The following is a 17,103-nucleotide window of genomic DNA, read 5'->3' as shown; positions in this document are numbered from 1 at the left end:
AAATAAAGAGGGGAGAGTGATGCCAAAATTAACCACACCGCCTGCAGGGTGTCCTAGAAAGATCTGGTTGGGAATGTGGAAAGTATCCCATGAGTCAGTCCCGAGTCACTGCTGACACCAGAGGAGACTTGCAAGTCCTCTTTCGGGATTTTCAGAAACAGGTAACTTGTAATAAACTAACTCTAAAGGACAGGGGAAAAAAATAACAACCTGCTGGGCAACATCAGAGGCATGCTGGAGGGGTGTGATGCCAGGGCCCAGGAGAGGAGGAGGAGCCAGAAGATGAAGGACCCGAGACCCGAGGCTGAGCACAAAGGCGACCACTAGGATGGTAATGCACAAGAGAAACAACCGAGTCTTTAGCAACTGGAGGAAGCGGCCAGAGGACAAAGCCATGGCCCGTAGAGCTCTATGAAAGAGGGAAGACCAGAGAGCCCAGCACAGCTGACCTCACCACCCTGTAAAGCAGCAAGGTCGCCTGCCTCGGTTCAGACGGCACAGCAGAGGAGGCTGTGTGCCTGAGGGAATGCTTGTTTTTCCCTTCAAACCTTGGGTGGACTCCAAAGATGGGCAATATGTGACAACCAAGATTCCAACAGATGGCTAGACAGTTATTACTCTACAGAAGCGCTCATCCCAGCGAGCTGTAGACAGACACATAGTACCTTAATTATGAAGTTGCCATATCTCTACCAGTGGCTGTAATCAAAAACTTTTTGAGACAGGGTTTCTCTGTATAGTCCTGGAAATTGCTCTGTAGACCAGGTTGGCCTCGAACTCACAGAGATCCACCTGCCTCTGCCTCCTGAGTGCTGGGATGAAACACTTTCTCAGCCCAGCAATGTCTACTGTGAACTGTGCTCATAAACTTATGAATAATCAGGCATTTCTCTGATATAAAACATTTTTAAGTTAAAAAGATTCCTTAGTGGATTACTGTACTGCTACATCACATTCTTCTCTCAGAGTGTTATTGCAGACACTCTATTGAAATTTAATAAGTACTTCATGCTGACAAGACTCATTATGTAATTATTAATATTCATTTGCCATGAATATTACATAAAGTAAAATATTACATTGCCCTACATTGTCAGTGCAGAGATTAAATGCTGTTAAACCTGAGGCTGGTTAGAAGCAAAGCATTTTTACATGTTAAACAGTCAAGATGGGAGGTGACAACTGTGCCAAGTCACAAGCAAGGCTGTCACCTTCACCGATCGCTTCTGAAGAAAATGAGAAGCCGGGCAGAGGTGGCGCACGCCTTTAATCCCAGCACTCGGGAGGCAGAGGCAGGAGGATCTCTGTGAGTTCGAGGCCAGCCTGGTCTACAGAGCGAGTTCCAGGACTACACAGAGAAACCCTGTGTCAAAAAGCCAAAGGGGGGGGGCAAAAACACGGGACGCCTAATAAAGAATGTAGCTCTGAGTAAGAGAAAAGCATACCTCTTTCAGAAGCTCCTACACGCGACAAATGCTCAGGACTTGCCAAACACTAACTTTCATCTCAAGAGAGAAGAGCTGCACGGTGCATACGGAATAGCCCTGCAGTTGCTCTCACTGTTGTTGAGGAGTTGTCATGGCATCCTTGCACCAATGACAGCTTTGCACATGGGGGGGGGGGGTGACGCATAGCATTGAGGCCACAGATCAGGGCAGAGCCTGAATTCTCTGACTGATAACGGTGCGTTTCTACCTATGCGCCAAAGGCTGTCCTGAGAGGAAGTGGAAAGGCCTCCAGACATCACGAAGAAATCATCAAGATTTCTCCAGCCGGAATCGCCCCTTCTACCGTCAGTGCACGACAGGTGACTGACTGGCTGGGAGGCTCACAGGGTGGGCCATCCCTTCCCAGAACCATGGTTGGATTTTGTCAGAATCTGGGTTGTGTCCAGTGGCCCGGACCATTCATACAAATGCAATTAAACCTGTCAACCCAAAGGAAAGATGTGTCACTTGGGAAGTCATCAATCGCTTCACCTTCTACCTGAGGAAGAGGCTGAAAGTTCGGGAAGACTGGTGCAGGCATTGTTTCCCAGCAGGTGACCATTTACTGAGCAGCAAGCACTGGCGCTCTCTTCCCAGTTAGCACCTTTGTAAGAGCGACAGAAATGAGGCACAAAAGTCTCCGAACCAGAGGAAAAGCCAGGGCTCTCCGTAGTGAAGACGCCCAGACCTTTCTATGTACTTCCATTCAGTCTCTCTACCTACAGGAACTGAACAGACGAGTCTTCAGATGGGAGGCAGCCACCTAAGGTGGCTGGAACTCAGAACCCCAGTGAAGTGGGGTGCCAGCTTATCTTCACCTTCGAAGTCACAGGAGAAGCCACCGGGCCCTCCCTAGCCTTTTCTCTGTACTAGCCTAGAACCCAAGAGTTCCTCAGTAAGCCGCCAGGCCTAGGATGTGAGGCTGGAGCTGGCCAGGCCTGGGGCTGCTCACGTGGGGAGAGCAATAAGGATGTGGGTCCAGGCCCACAACGATAACTTGATCCTATCGTTCCTACTGCTATCCCAACAGGCACCCCAAAGTACCTTCCAGTACCAATGGGGCCCCAAGTGTCCTGTCTGAACCCCCTGGCAGCATGATGGCCTGGGTGGTCTCTGGTTCCAATGAGATGGAGGGTTTGGCTTCAAGTGGACACTCTCGGTGGCCAGGGTTATTTTTAGAAAATGATTTGCAAACATTCCCATTCTCTCATTTCCAAATCAAAATTCCTTCCTGTGGCATTTCTCAAAAATCCCTTTGTAAATATCTTTTGTGGAAATATTTACCCAGTACATTAACCAAAGCCGTGGGATTTAAGGGATAAAACAGGTCTAGAGTTTACACAGTGTAGATTCTTTCTGGAAATTCCTAATAAAAATCAGATGTTCATACGACCTGCCAAAATCTAGACATTTCAAATCAGCACCAAACAGCCTGAATTCCACTCTGTGGCCACCTGCTCTCAAGGCCAAGGTCTCACTTGCCCATTAGCATGAGATTAGCATAATCTTCCCTAAGAAACACTAATAGCTGGAGAAGAAGATTTGAGAATTGTCAGAGGACTGTGAACTCAATTTACCATATAATTGAGATAGGTATCAGTATTTTTAAAGATTGTTTTACTTTAAGATTGTTTTGCCTGCATGTATGCCTGGGTACCTGGGTACATGGTGTGTGCAGTACCCAGGTAGAGGTTATTAGAGCCTCCAGGACTGGAGTTACAGGCTAGTAGGAGCTGCTACATGGGTGCTGGGAATTGAACCCGGGTCCTCTGGAAGAACAGTCAGTGGTCTTGACCGCTGAGCCATCTCTCCAGCCCTTTATCTTTTCTTCTCCATTGTCTTCTTCCTCTCCTCCTCCCATTCCCTCTACAAAGTTCCTTTCAGAACTAAAACTGACTCATCTAAGCATCCCTTACAAGACTGCTTTGAACTTGGAAGCTTCGCAGCCTGTGGTTTGGAACTGGCCCTGTTCTGACTAAACTGTCCCCTTACATGAACATCTAAAAAAGAAACAAGCTTAACCTCTAAAACTGAGCCTCCTTCCCAGACTTCACAGAGCAGAAAAACTAAAATCAGAGTGTGGCAAGAATAAGGCCCACACTAGGCAGACAGGCACAGGAACCTCACCAACACAACACATTCTTAAAGCAGGCTGTTAACACGCAAAAATAAATAGATAAATAATAAATAAAATGTTACTATGCATTTCACCGGTATTTATCGTAGTTTGCTGTAAACTAAAATCACAGAACCTTTAAAGTTAGGAGTAAGTGTAGGCCAGGAAACCAGAAAGGAAAATGGTTCCTAATTCTGGTCTTAGCTCACTTTGGAAACCACCCCTGAGTGGGTGTAACAGAACGACTTTCAACCTGTCCCAGAAAACACTGCTGACAAACGCGACACGTTCCAGGAAAATTAGCTTCAGGGTTAACTTGGGAGGGTGTGTTGGTGATGGGAGGTACGGCTCCTGGAAATTCAGAACCACTTCTGGGTTCATTTCTCAGACACTGCTTTATTTGACTCAGAATCGTTATCATAACTCAGACGTGGTGGCGGGCTGGGAGTCTGAGTTACAGGTTTTCTGGGTGTGACCTGTGATTGCCAGCTGTCATATTCCATCCTCCCCCACTTCCCCATTCCCCCCTCCTGCCATTAATGCAATCTCACTAAGCCTGGGGTTCAGACAGGGACCTGACTTGTCAGAGCGAGCCATCTCCTGCGGTGCCCCTTGAGTAAGAAACGGCGGATGGTATTGTCAGCGTGCCAGGGTTCCTGACCTCTCGTTCTTCTTGCCACTGGAGGAACTGCTGGTGGAGCCCGTGCGGTTCCGGCTTCCTTTGGAGTCCCCGGAGCTCTCCCTCCGGCCACCTGGAGACACCCGTTCAGAAGAGCTGGTTCTATTGATGCTGTAGGGAGGAAAGGCAGGCAGGTGACAATTGAAGCCTCCACAGGATGACTGCCCCTCACTGAGGGTAATGGGTACACACTCGGGCTACCAGACTGCCAAAATCCTTACCACAGAGATCAAAAGGCTCCCACAGTGGACCTGAAATCCACGTCTCTGCTTGCTCGCTGCCTTTGCGACGAGGCAAGCGAGACAGGTCAGAGTCGTAGAGAAAACTGAGCTGAGCTGAAGACCCCAATATACTATGGGAGGCTTTGAAGGCCAGGGACCTGCGCTTGGAGGGCGTGTCAGTCGAGATCAGTGGTGCTTCATCAAGGGTGACAGACATTTCTGGTCACAGGTGTGGGGAGGGGCTGCTACTGAGGGGTAGAGGCCAGAGAGACTGCAGATGACCCTCCAATGCATGGGGCACCCCTCAGCAGGGGGTCACTAGAGCAACAAGAACTCCTGCCAAAAGCACACGGGCACAAATGCAGACAGGGTGCCGTGGGTCACAGCATCTACCACAACCGTCTTTATTTACAGTCTGAAAACACAGCTTCGGACCATCGAATGAACAGGCCTGGAATGGTGGGAGCCTGGGAAAGAGCCAGCAAGGGCTTGAATGTCAACCTAGTTTAAGAACCCAGTCTAGGCCCAGCTTCTTAAACATTTTCTCACGTGCCTTTACCTGAGATACCGTCACCTGACCTGGGTTTATAGTGTCTAAAGGAAGCAAGCAAATGGAACCCTCACCACTAAGAAACTATACTTTTATTTTTAAAAGTTCTTTTGTTTACATCTCATTTCCCACTTACTGAAACCAAGTTGCATTTTAGCCACGCGATTGGTTATTTTGACATGAAGATTTAAATCTTAGCTGAATATCTGATGGTACAGGGCGTACAGCATCTTCAGTGTTTATCAGAGTTTACTGATATTCCGGTTGAATAACTCTTGATGCCAAGAACTCTACTTCACATAGATTTGTAGCACAAAGTGACAAAAGTTTCTTTAGGACCATTTCAACAAGTATCCCCAACAAGTTTAGAACTTGTTGGGGATACTATCCTAAATTAAAATTTATTCAAGAACTTACAAAATTCAAGGCTGTACCTCAAAACAGCAATTTAAAGATTGTTTTTGTTTTTAATTATGTATATACACACATATAGTATGTGTATGTGTGTGTGTATGGTGTGTATGTGTGTGTGGTGTGTATATGTGTGTATGGTGTGTATGTGTGGTGGGTGTGGTGTGTGAGTGGTGTGTGTGTGTGGTGTGTATGTGTGTGTGTGGTGTGTGTGTGTGTGGTGTGTGTGGTGTGTGGTGTGTGGTGTATATGTGTGTGTGTGTGTGTGGTGTGTATGTGTGTGTGTGTGGTGTGTGTGTGGTGTGTGTGTGTGGTGTGTGTGGTGTGTGGTGTGTGGTGTATGTGTGTGTGTGTGTGTGTGGTGTGTGTGTGTGTGTGTGTGTGTATAGTGGTCATTGGAGGCCAGAAGACAGCATTGGATCCCCTGGTGCTGGAGTTCAGGCAGTTGAAAGCCACCCAGTATGGGTTCTGGGGACCAAACTCTGCAAGAGCAGGAAGTGCTCTTAACCACTAATCCATCTCTTCTGCCTCAAACAGCAGCTTTAAAAACTCACACATTCTAACACAATAGAATTCAAAGGTAGATTATTAGATACTTACATGCTGAGGAAGGACGGTAAGAAAGTATTGATTAAGCTTATGTATGTACAGGGTCAGGAAACTTTGTATATATAGTAAAAACACCATAGTTCATAGCATACACTAGCCTGGAATCTGAGCCTAGGTGCTAAAACCAAAGCTCCCTGGCATTCCAGGCATGATGGAACGCACAGTACAGAATGCACACTGTGTGTTCAGAGCCAAGGCTGCAACCGAGACACATAAGGCGCTGTCAGAAACCTCTGGTTCATTATGCATTTAATTTCAAGCTAATTTTTGATTGCTGGTTGTTCGGAAATCCTTTATTCTTTCCCTTTTATTCACAGAATTGTCAAGATCCCTTCATTCAATCACTGACACCACACGTGCTTGTCATCCAAATTAAAAGTGTGGTCTAGGAGAAAGCAATCAATGTATGGGAATCAGTCAGCTGTGGTGGTGCACACCTTTAAACCTAGCACTTGGGAGGCAGAGACACATGGATAGTGGTGAGTTGGAAGCCACCCTGGTCTACAAGTGAGTTCTAGAACATCCAGTGCTGTTACACAGAGAAATCCTGTCTCAAAATACACACACACACACACACACACACACACACACACACAGACCACATGTATATGGGAATCCCATAGACAATGAGGAGCCCAGGGACAGTGAAGACTGAGTTATCCTCCCAGAGCCTCCAATGGTAATCTCTGCACCACAGTGCTGGAGGTGTGGTCCTTCGGGAGGTAATTAGATCAAGAGGGTGGAGTGAGCCCTGATGAATGTGGTTAGTGCGTTCATAAAAGGGACCCCTGAGAGTCTCCTCCCTGCCCACCTCATCAGGACACAGTTGGAAGAAGCAGGCTGCAGCCCAGGAGAGGACCTCATGGGCCTGGCACACGATGGATCTCCCGCCCACAAACATGAGCAACCACTTCCTCTTCTGTGGCTTGTCAGTCCACAGACTGGTGGTTCTGTGGGAAAGCATCCGGAACACACCTAGGCAAGCACACGACTGCTGCCGGCTTCTCTGGGAGCCCCTTTCCTTCCTTGTGGGCCAACCCTGAGATTTCACCACACCAGCTGGTTTCACATCCTTTGCAGAGCCCCCCCTCCCACCAGAAAAGATGCAATAAATGGATGAAATAGAGAAGTGTCAGTCTCTGCTCCTGCGACAGTCTCTGCCCTCACACTCGCTAATCTGTGAAAGGGGGAAGGCGTCCACTGTGCAGACAGGGGAAGAGCAGCCAGGAGCACTGGACACATGGAGCTTGGCAGTTACAAGCACAAGTGTGCAACTCGCGCCATGGCTTGGGACAGGACTATTCATCTGGTGGCTACTGCAGCGTGTCACTGTGCTGCAGATGTATGGAAGGCAGCAAGAAAAAGAAGAAGGTGATGGAGAGATGGCTCAGAGGTTAAGAGGACCTGAGTTCAATCCCCAGCAACCACAGGGTGGCTCATAAACCATTGGTAATGAGATCTGGTGCCCTCTTCTGGCAAGCAGGCACACATGCCAGCAGAACACTGCATACATAATAAAAAAAATTAATAAAGGAAACAAGAAGGAAGGAAAAGAGGGAAGATAAACCCCTCCCCCTCCCTAGGGAAGGTGCTTGTTTTTAGAAGCAGGTTGAAAGGCTGCCATGGAATCAGGTAGGTAGCAGAGAGACAGGACAGAGAACCTGGTAGCGTTGTAGAGAAGTGTGTGTGTGTGTGTGTGTGTGTGTGTGTGTGTGTGTGAGAGAGAGAGGGGGAGAGGGAGTGGGGGTAAGATTATCGCAGAGCTATGAAGGGCATGCCCCATGGCAGGGAGACAAGCCACCAAATCTCATAGCGCAGTACATGGGAGCTGAGGGCCCTAAGACAGCAGGGCCCCGCAGGGCCCAGTCCCAGGGAGAAACCACCTCTGTGTGCCTCCAGCCCAGGCTCCTGTCACTCATCCGTCTTCCTTTCTTGCCACTCTCTCCCTCCCTCCCTGGTCTATGCCTCTCTCCTTCAGTCTTCTTCCCTGATGGTAACCTTGTGTTACACTCGTAAAAGCCACCTAATGTGCTGGCCTTTGAGGGATCACCCTGTTCTCAGAGTGAGAAAATGTACTCCCAGTGACCGACCATGATCATGGCTCTTTTTACACACGGTCTTTCCTTTCTGGTGACCAAAGGAGCTTTGGATCTGCATCACTGGGCATCTCTTCATGGGCGGGCCTAAAGGTCAACATGTGTTTTTGTTTTTTTTTTTTTTTGTTTTTTTTTTTTTTGTGGGTTTTGTTTTAGAATGCTCAATTTGGGGACAAGAAAATGGCATGTCTTAGGACAACACTATTTTTCTGAAAGCCAGGATTACAGTCTAAAGACCAGAGTAATTGTTATGCTTGGGGCTCACCATCCTCACATGATGAAAGCCATCAGCTGCTGTAGCTCACCGTAGCTCGCCGGGTCACCTCTGCCAGGTACCCACTGCACACTCTGAAGCTCTCCTGTGGGAGCCGCTGGAAGGGCCCAGGAGACCGCAGCAGCAGAAAGAGGCCCAGAGCGAAGCCTCTGCAGTGTCCTTGTGGGAGTTCGTGTTAAGTTCACGGCAATTTAAAGGCCTACATAAAACACCCCAGTGGCGTGGTAAACCACATCTACCATCCAACTGTGGCAAACACTAACCAAACTCAAGCCGGTGCCTGGAACAGGTGATGTTGATGACGGGAAGAGCTGTTAACAGGAACTGGACACATCCCATCTTACATAGATTATTTCACCGAAACCTCATGCATTTCCTGCATAACTATCATCACTTTCATTTTACAGATGATGAAAACAAATTCATGGATGTCCAGCAACTTGCCTGAGCTTCTGAGAGCTGCTGGGTCAGTGGTTCTGGCCCATACCGTCTCTCTGGCTTTCTCTCTCTATTGGTCACCTAACGAGGGTCTTCCTGCAGGAAGCCTCCTTAGTCACTCAGCGGGGATAGCAAAGGGGTTATGTTCCCTCGGGGCTGTGAGGAATACCAGCTATGTATATCTGATAAGTTTCTACAAATTCAATACATAACAAACGAATACAGTTACACAGCCTAAGCCTTGCCACAGGGAGGCCCTGGATAAGGCCATTAAGCCACCGTGTTGGAGGGAGGAGAACATGGGTTACACAGCAGATCTAAGCTCTCTCATCTTGGCACTGATCTGTTAGGTGTATCTCAGACTCATTCTGTCCACACACAAGAGCGGCAGTGTGAGAAAGAATTTTGTTGTTTTAGATTTATTTATTTTTATGTTATGTGCATAAGTGAGTTGTGGAATATTAAAGATGTATTACATTTGTTTATGCTGTGGAACATTTGTTTAATGATGCAAAGATGTGTTGCATTCTCTTATGTTTCATCTGTTTAACTCTGTGACTCTGTGTTACTTTGCCTGTCTAAAACACCTGATTAGTCTAATAAAGAGCTGAACAGCCAATAGCTAGGCAGGAGAAGGACAGGCAGAGAGAATAAATATCAGGAGAAATTGGGCTCGACAGAAAACAAAAAGAGAGAGGAGCCAGAAAAGGAGGAGAGGAGGGCACCAGGGGCCAGCCACACAGCCACTTAGCCACACAGCCACCCAGCCACATAGCCATCCAGCCACATAGCCACCCAGCCACCCAGCCACCCAGCCACACAGCCACATAGCCACACAGCCACATAGCCACACAGCCACACAGCCCCACAGCCACCCAGCCACCCAGCCACACAGCCACATAACCACACAGCCACCCAGCCCCACAGCCACACAGCCACTTAGCCACACAGCCCCACAGCCACACAGCCCCATAGCCACCTAGCCACACAGCCACCCAGCCACACAGCCCCATAGCCACCCAGCCACCCAGCCACACAGCCACATAACCACACAGCCACACAGCCACATAGCCACACAGCCCCACAGTCAGCCACAGAGTAAGATGGAAAGATATATAGAACAAAGAAAGGTAAAAAGACCCAAGTCAAAACATAGCTAAAGAGAAATGGCATAATTTAAGCTAGAAAAGCTGGCTAGAAGCAAGCCAAGCTAAGACCAAGTATTCATAAGTAAACATAATATATTTTTATTTCATGTATTTCATTGGGAGCTGGGTAGCAGGTCTCCAAAGATTAAAAAACAAAAACAACTACACAAATGCTTGCTTGTGTGTGTGTGTGTGTGTGTGAATGACTGAAACTCAAGGAGACCAGACAAGGGCATCATGTCCCCTAGAACCAGAGTTATATACTGTTGTAGGCTGCATGTGCATGCTGGTAATTGAACCCTGGTCCTCAGCAAGAACAGCCAGTGATCTTAACCATTGAGCCACCTCCCAGCCCCAGCAGAAAGTGTAGTAAACTCTAGGAACTCGCAGGCTGCAAGCATCAGAAGGGACAGATACCAAGCTTTGCTCACACAGCTCACACAGCCATCACAGCTCATTTAGGACATTTGTCATGCCCACATTTGCATCTAAATGTTAAACTTTAAAAAGAAGAGTTACTATTGCCCTATGTGTAGAAAAAGAAAAACAAAAAAAAAAAAGACAATTTCTTTTGAGAATCAAGAGCCCTTATGAATTAAAGAGGATTTAGGAGGGCTCAGATGAAGGACAGAAAACAAAAGCTTGAAGACATTGCAGCAAGGAGGCAGCCAGAGAGAGCCGGGCCGTGGATTCGCTGCAGGAAGCTCCCTTTAATCACCAGCAGGGAATATCAAAGACCTTACAGTCCCTCTGGACAGCAAGCGAGAACAATGCTCTTTATTTGGGACATGGCAGGGGTACCAGCTTGGGAGAGGCCTCACAATAACACAGCTCATCTCTGGGTGCTTGAGGGAGGCTGGGCGTTTTTTGGTGAGTAAACACCAGAATTTCTTCCCATCTGCTTCTCTGTCCCCACACCCGACCCCAAACTTCTAAGTCTGAAGGGAAATCGGCTTTTTGTATTTCATTTTATATGCGTCAAAGAATTCTTGCCAATTTGACTCTCAGACACGATAACAATTTCTGCGATGGAGATGTGTGGTATTCCTCCTTGTGATGAGATAATAGCTCTCAGCCCAAGGAGCTACAATTATGGCTTTCTGTCATTAGATGATTTGAACTCAAGAAATGAGTTTTTCCAAAATTTCACGAAAAGGCCCAGAACATTTACAATGGGGGGTGGGGGTGGATGATTCTGTAGCAGAGCTTTTAGGACCTGAGTTTCTGATATGGATTAAGGACTGCGGCCCACAGTCTGAGTTTCTGATGATGGATTAAAGACTCCACAGATACGAGGCATTGACTGTGTCTTCCGCTGCAGAGGTGACAGGTACTAGGGTCACAGGGGCTTTCTGTCCTGCAAATTATGACAACTTAATTCTGACAGGCAGAGATGATATACTTTAATACTGATTGAGTAATGGTGCTCTTCCCTATCACTATGATATAGATTAAACTGTGTCTTTCCCCATTCTGTGTGCGGGCCTGTGCTGTGGGACAGGTGCACGCACCCGTCCATGTACACACATGTAGGAGCCAGGGGAGGGTGTCACGTGCCTTCCTCCACTGCTCTCTGCCTTCCCCCCTGGAACAGGGTCTCTCACTGAACTTGAAGTTGAGCTGGCAGTCAGTAAACCCCAAGAATCCTTCTATCTCAGCCTTCTACTGTTAGTGTTCAGGCATCTGTGCTTGGATCCTGACAGGATGCGCCCTCAGCTGCAGCCACTGAGATCACCGGCCCATCTCCCATCCTCTCCCCGCCCCCGCCCCGCCCCTCTGCCCCTCTTTCCTGCTGCTCTTGTCCCCACAGGCTGGTCTCCCCCCTCCCCTTTCCTCTTTTTTATGAACCCTTTCCCTAATTTAAAAAAAAAACAAAAAAAAAAAAACAAAACAAAACAAAACAAAAAAAAAAAACTCTGCTTGAACCCTGTCACATGGCGTCATTCTGTCACACGCTGCTTTTCTTAAGTTACAGCATCTACAGCACTGGGGTTTCATGTATGCACAACTCAGGCCCATGCTCGTGCAGCAAACACTCTCACCCACCGAGACATCAAACCAGTCCCTAAAACTTTTGTGACACAAGTACTTTCCCAGACACACCACCATGTACCCCCGCCACGGAAAGACTACTTGAGTTATGGGAACTGCATGGTTTCTGGTGACCAGCAGAGGCCAAAGTCCTTCCTGACTCAGCACCATCACCATCCCCACTCTGCTTCACTACCAACAACTGAAGAAACCTATATTCCATTAACCTCTCCATTGTGCTGGGCCTGAATACAAAGACATGTATTATAAATAACAGGGTCTCACCCTGCATCCCGCCTCGACCTGGAACTCCTATAGACTGCCCCCAACTATACACATGTTGGTGGCATTTCAACTGTCTCAGGCTCCCAAGTACTGAGATGATAGAGATGAGCTGCTCTGCCCAGTCTAGAAATAACTTTCCTAAAGCATCGACTGAAGTCAGGTTTTGATGTTTCGGTTCTTTGCATGGTGCGTGTATCTGTGCCAGGTCACACGTCCAACAGCCTGACTGCTTTCCTGAGGGCGGCTGGCTGTTTGGAAGCAATGGGTACTTTGCTCCTTCAGCCTCAGACAGGCACAGAGCACTTTGTTCTTTTGACCTCTGCTAATACTCACACCCCAACCGTCCTGCGCTGCTAGCCCCCCCCCCCCCAATGAGCCACTGTTTCTCTCTTGTGCACAGGGAAACTGCTGTTGATGGTCTCAGTAGTCCACAGAGCAAGGTGTGACCTACAATGTCTTCCCTGGATTTCCTGCCCTCTTCCCAAGGATTCCAAGGCAGTGGAGCCCAGGCCCAGACTGAGTTTTAATTGGCTACACAGTGCACCACCACTGCGGCTGGACTGTTTCCAAAGGGGATTTTGTCCTTGAGCACCAGGCTAACAGCCCAAGAATCTTCTCTTGAAAACAAACACACACCACGCAGGCCTCCCAGATGTCCCAGCTTGGCTCATTTGGAGTCTCCATTACAACAACATTCTTCGTGATTGTAAATGTGTTTATGGAACCCTGGCCTCCACCCTGTTCTAACCTCTACATTCAGGAAGTCTGGCTGGCTTCTTTTGGCTGTCAGAAACCTTTCCTAATGAGAGCTACTTCAATGCATTGCATTGAGAGGTGGCCGTTCATGCCTCCAGCTTCCAGTGAATGGGACACATAGACACATACCCTAGGAAGCCTGTGGCAGCTGGGAAATCTACAGTCCTCCTCACTTTCAGCGCTAAGTCTGGAAAAGGACGAGCGGCCAGGCCAAAGCTTCATGCTAAAACAGCGGAGCAGGAGAATTGGATGGGTCCCTTTGTAAACTGAAAAGGAAAAATCTAGCTGGGGGTGTAGCTCACTGGTAGCGATTGCCTAGCATACATGAGATTCTGAGTTCTATTCCTAGTACCACAAAAATTACTGATACCACAAAAAGGGACAGGAGGAAAGAAGATTGGGAAAAAAGAAAATGAAAGTCTACAGAGCTAGAAAGGGCATGTTTAAATGCGTACACACACACACACACACACATGCAGAACATTGGTAGTTATGAGTCATGATTTCTTTCCTCCTCTCCCTCTTCCTTCTCTCCTCTTAAAATAACACTGCCGACAGTCCCCACGACCCAGGAATCTTTCATACTGGGCTGAAATGAGGTAAAGACCCGACCACTACCTCACTTCACTCCTTGGCAGACCAGAAAAAGAACAACACAGCCTGGGCTGTGTTGGCCTGCGGGGTTGGGGGGGGGTCACTGAGGTTGGAAGACCCTCTTTAGATGTGAGCAGCACCATCTCATGGGCTGGGCCCTGTTGGGCATGTTCCTTGATGCGGTATGTATCTACCTGCCTTGACTTTTCCAAAGTGATGGGCTGCAACCTGGAACTGTGAGCTAAAATGAGCCTTTCTTCCTGAGCTGCTCTTATTGAGGGCATTTTGTTACAGCAGCAGGAAACCTAGCTGGGATGGCAATAAAATGCTCCTCTGTCTCTCACCTGATGGCGGGACACACACACACACACACACACACACACACACAGAGTCAGTGTCTCTCACCTGATGGCGGGACACACACACACACACACACACACACACACACACAGTCAGTGTCTCTCACCTGATTGGGGGGGGGAACGACAGTCAGTGATGTCTCAGAGGGCATTTCCCTTGGGAGGAATAAAGCAGACACAGGTCCACAGAGCCACCATGCATATAATGACAAGCTGCTTGGGTGTGAGCGGGACACAGGCACCCAGCCTCCGCTGAGATGAAGCAGCATCTCATGAGGGCATGCCCTGGGCCCAGACAACATGGCTGGGGTCCGTGGCCATCTTCTTGGGAGGGACCAAGACCAAACTAGAGGTGACAAGTGAGGGTGATGTCTAGATTCCCATTCTGAGACACAGCTGCAGCCCATGGGTGCCCTCTAACAGTATCCATACACAAATCCTCAGTGTCCCTAAGGTCACTAGTGTTTCAGTGAGCTCCATGGGTTCTGCTGTATTCTGGGTGTATGTAAGTGTGTGTGTGTGTTTGTATGCTTGTGCACATTCATGCGTAGCCATGAGGCTGACGTCAAGATTCTTCCTTGAGTGCTCTTCACCTTATTTATTGACGCAGGGTCTCTCAGTTGAGCCCAGAGCTCAGAGCTCACTGATGGGCTCTGAGGATCTGAACTCTGGCCCTCATGCTTGCTGTCTTCATGGAAAATGTTTTAGCCTCTGCATCATCTCCCTAGCCCTCATGCTTGCTGTCTTCATGGAAAATGTTTTAGCCTCTGCATCATCTCCCTAGCCCCCTGCCACATTCTTATGACATGCCTATGACGGAGGAATTTCTTCCAGGCTAGCTATACTATAAATTAAGTGAGCATTTAATTATTTTTATTAAAGATTTGTTTTATGTATGAGTGCCAGAAGAAGGCATCAGGTCCCCTACTATAGAGGGTTGGGAGCCACCATGTGGTTGTTGGAACTTGAACTCAGGACCTCTCAAAGAGCAGCCAGTGCTAGTAACCACTGAGTTGTCTCTCCAGCCCCTGCATTTAATTTCCTATAGTCTAAAAAGTTAATGCTTATTATAAAATATAGCATTGAAACTCAACAGTCAATGTCATCGAAGTTGAAAGTGAACTTCCAGAATCTCATCATTAGGCATAATTTAAAAGTATGGATTTACCTAAATCTTACCAATAAAAGTTAAAGGCTGCTATGGGAATCTGAATTCTTGCTATATTGCATGTAGGGATGTGGGTTGGAATCCCAGTCATGTTTATAAAGAACTGTTAAGTAACGAGACAAGCAGCACCTTGCCACTCAGGTGGCTGAGACTTCACCTTAAATCTAAAGCAGAGAAACCCTGAGACACCATTCTGTGGATGACAACAGTCTCCTATAAGCCTCAGCTCAGATGAGGCCACAAGCATCTATGAGACAGAGGCGCTCCTTCTAGTCCTCCAAGGAGCTGGTTTGAGAAGTCGGGGGGGGGGGTCCTTCACATAACCTACCTTTTGGTTACTGGCACAACCATTTCTTTCCTGGACCCCGAGGGGGATGGGAGGGAAGCACTGGGTTTCTTTGGTAACACGGTGCCATTGTTGACGGTGGTTCTTAAAGGCAGAGTCTGCCCCAGTGGTCTGGCTGCAAGAGAAGCATAGGATGAAGTCAGAACTTTATCCACAGCAGCAGTAACACTTCACAGAACCCAAACCGTATAGAACCAGAGCCTCACAGAACCCAAACTGCACAGAACCAGAGCGGTACAGAAGATGATTTCAATTCTACAAGCTAGCAGCAGTGGCATGGGTACAAAGGCAAGCTGGGGGACTTTTTCAGCAATGGTGAGTAACAGTGATCCCAAACAGCATCCTTCACCCCAGACAGACTAACAAGCAATGAGAAGCACAAAACTGAGCATCTCTAGAAGCAAGCCTTGAAGGGCTAAGTGATCGCCTGCTGCTCCTCCTCCTCCCCTGAAATTCCTCTTACTCCTCCTGCTGCTGCTCCGCCTCTCCCTCCCCTTCTGTCCTCCTTGTCCTGCTCCCCTCCACTTCCTAGTCTGCCTGTCCCCAAGTGCTTAGGTTACAGACGTACAGCATCATGTCCAGCTTACACAGTGAAGGGGATCAAACGCTGAGCTTCATGTACGCGACAGAAGCACTCAACCACCCGAACTGTATCCCTGACCCAGTGACGTTGCTGTTGTTTAAGATATGATACTGTTCTGGTTCCACTTCCGTTGCTGTGATGAAATACTCTGACAAAGGCAGCGTAGAGGAGGAAAGGGTTTGCTCCAGCTTACACTCAGGGGAAGTCAAGGCACTTCCACAGTAAAGGGTGGAGATGAAGGACTAGGACTCACACACTGGCTTCTGTACCTTCTTCTGCCTTGCCCTCTCATACTGTTCAGCATCCTTACCCAGGAGATGGTGAAACCCACATGGACCAGGTCCTCCTTCATCAATTAGAAATCAAGACAATCTCTCGCAGACGTGGCCACGGGCCAAACTGACCCAGACAATGCCTTGACTGAGGCACTCTTCTCGGGTAATTCTAAGTTAAGGCAAGCTGATAGCTAAAACTAACCATCACGGGGAGGGGCTGCAGGGATGGCTCAGAGGCAGCTGTGATACTTACACACACACGAAGACACAACATTCTTACACACGGAATTTTTAAAATAATTAAACTATTACAAACATCAAAAGCTTGATCCATGGGGGGAAAACTGACAAAGTGAACCTCGTGAAGAACTTTACAAGTTTGCCAAAGGAATTTGAAGAGGTTGGAAACACAAAATTATAGGTTGAAAGAAAGTCTTTTCAAATTAAGTGTCTGATAATGGACTTGTACAGAGTATAATAAGAGCTCTGAAAACTCAATATTAAGAAAACAAATGGCCCAATTAAAAAAAAAGGCACCTCACTAACAGTCTTTGGGTGCCAAATGAACATATGCAAAGATAGCTAACATCACTGTCATTAGGGAATGCAAACTAAAACAATAATGAAATAGCTCTCTCTATACATCTATCAGAATGGCTGAAATCCCAAAACCAAAA

General features: G+C 47.7%; 1 protein-coding gene across 1 annotated transcript in view; it reads right to left on the bottom strand.

Moving 5' to 3' along the window:
* The window catches only part of Eml1 (EMAP like 1), a 101,336-nt gene that overhangs the window by 40,026 nt on the left and 44,207 nt on the right, over positions 1-17,103 (bottom strand). Inside the window, exons 3-4 of the mRNA XM_051196589.1 lie at positions 15,551-15,683; positions 4,265-4,393 (exon numbers count right to left, since the gene is read on the bottom strand). Coding sequence (XP_051052546.1) covers positions 4,265-4,393; positions 15,551-15,683 — 262 coding nt within the window. The remainder of the gene's footprint in view (positions 1-4,264; positions 4,394-15,550; positions 15,684-17,103) is intronic.

The sequence above is a fragment of the Phodopus roborovskii genome, unplaced genomic scaffold (assembly GCF_943737965.1).
Source record: "Phodopus roborovskii unplaced genomic scaffold, PHOROB, whole genome shotgun sequence".
NCBI classification, from domain to species: domain Eukaryota; kingdom Metazoa; phylum Chordata; class Mammalia; order Rodentia; family Cricetidae; genus Phodopus; species Phodopus roborovskii.
The sequence above is the reverse complement of the archived record's forward strand: the minus strand, read 5'-3'. Positions and strand labels throughout refer to the sequence as shown.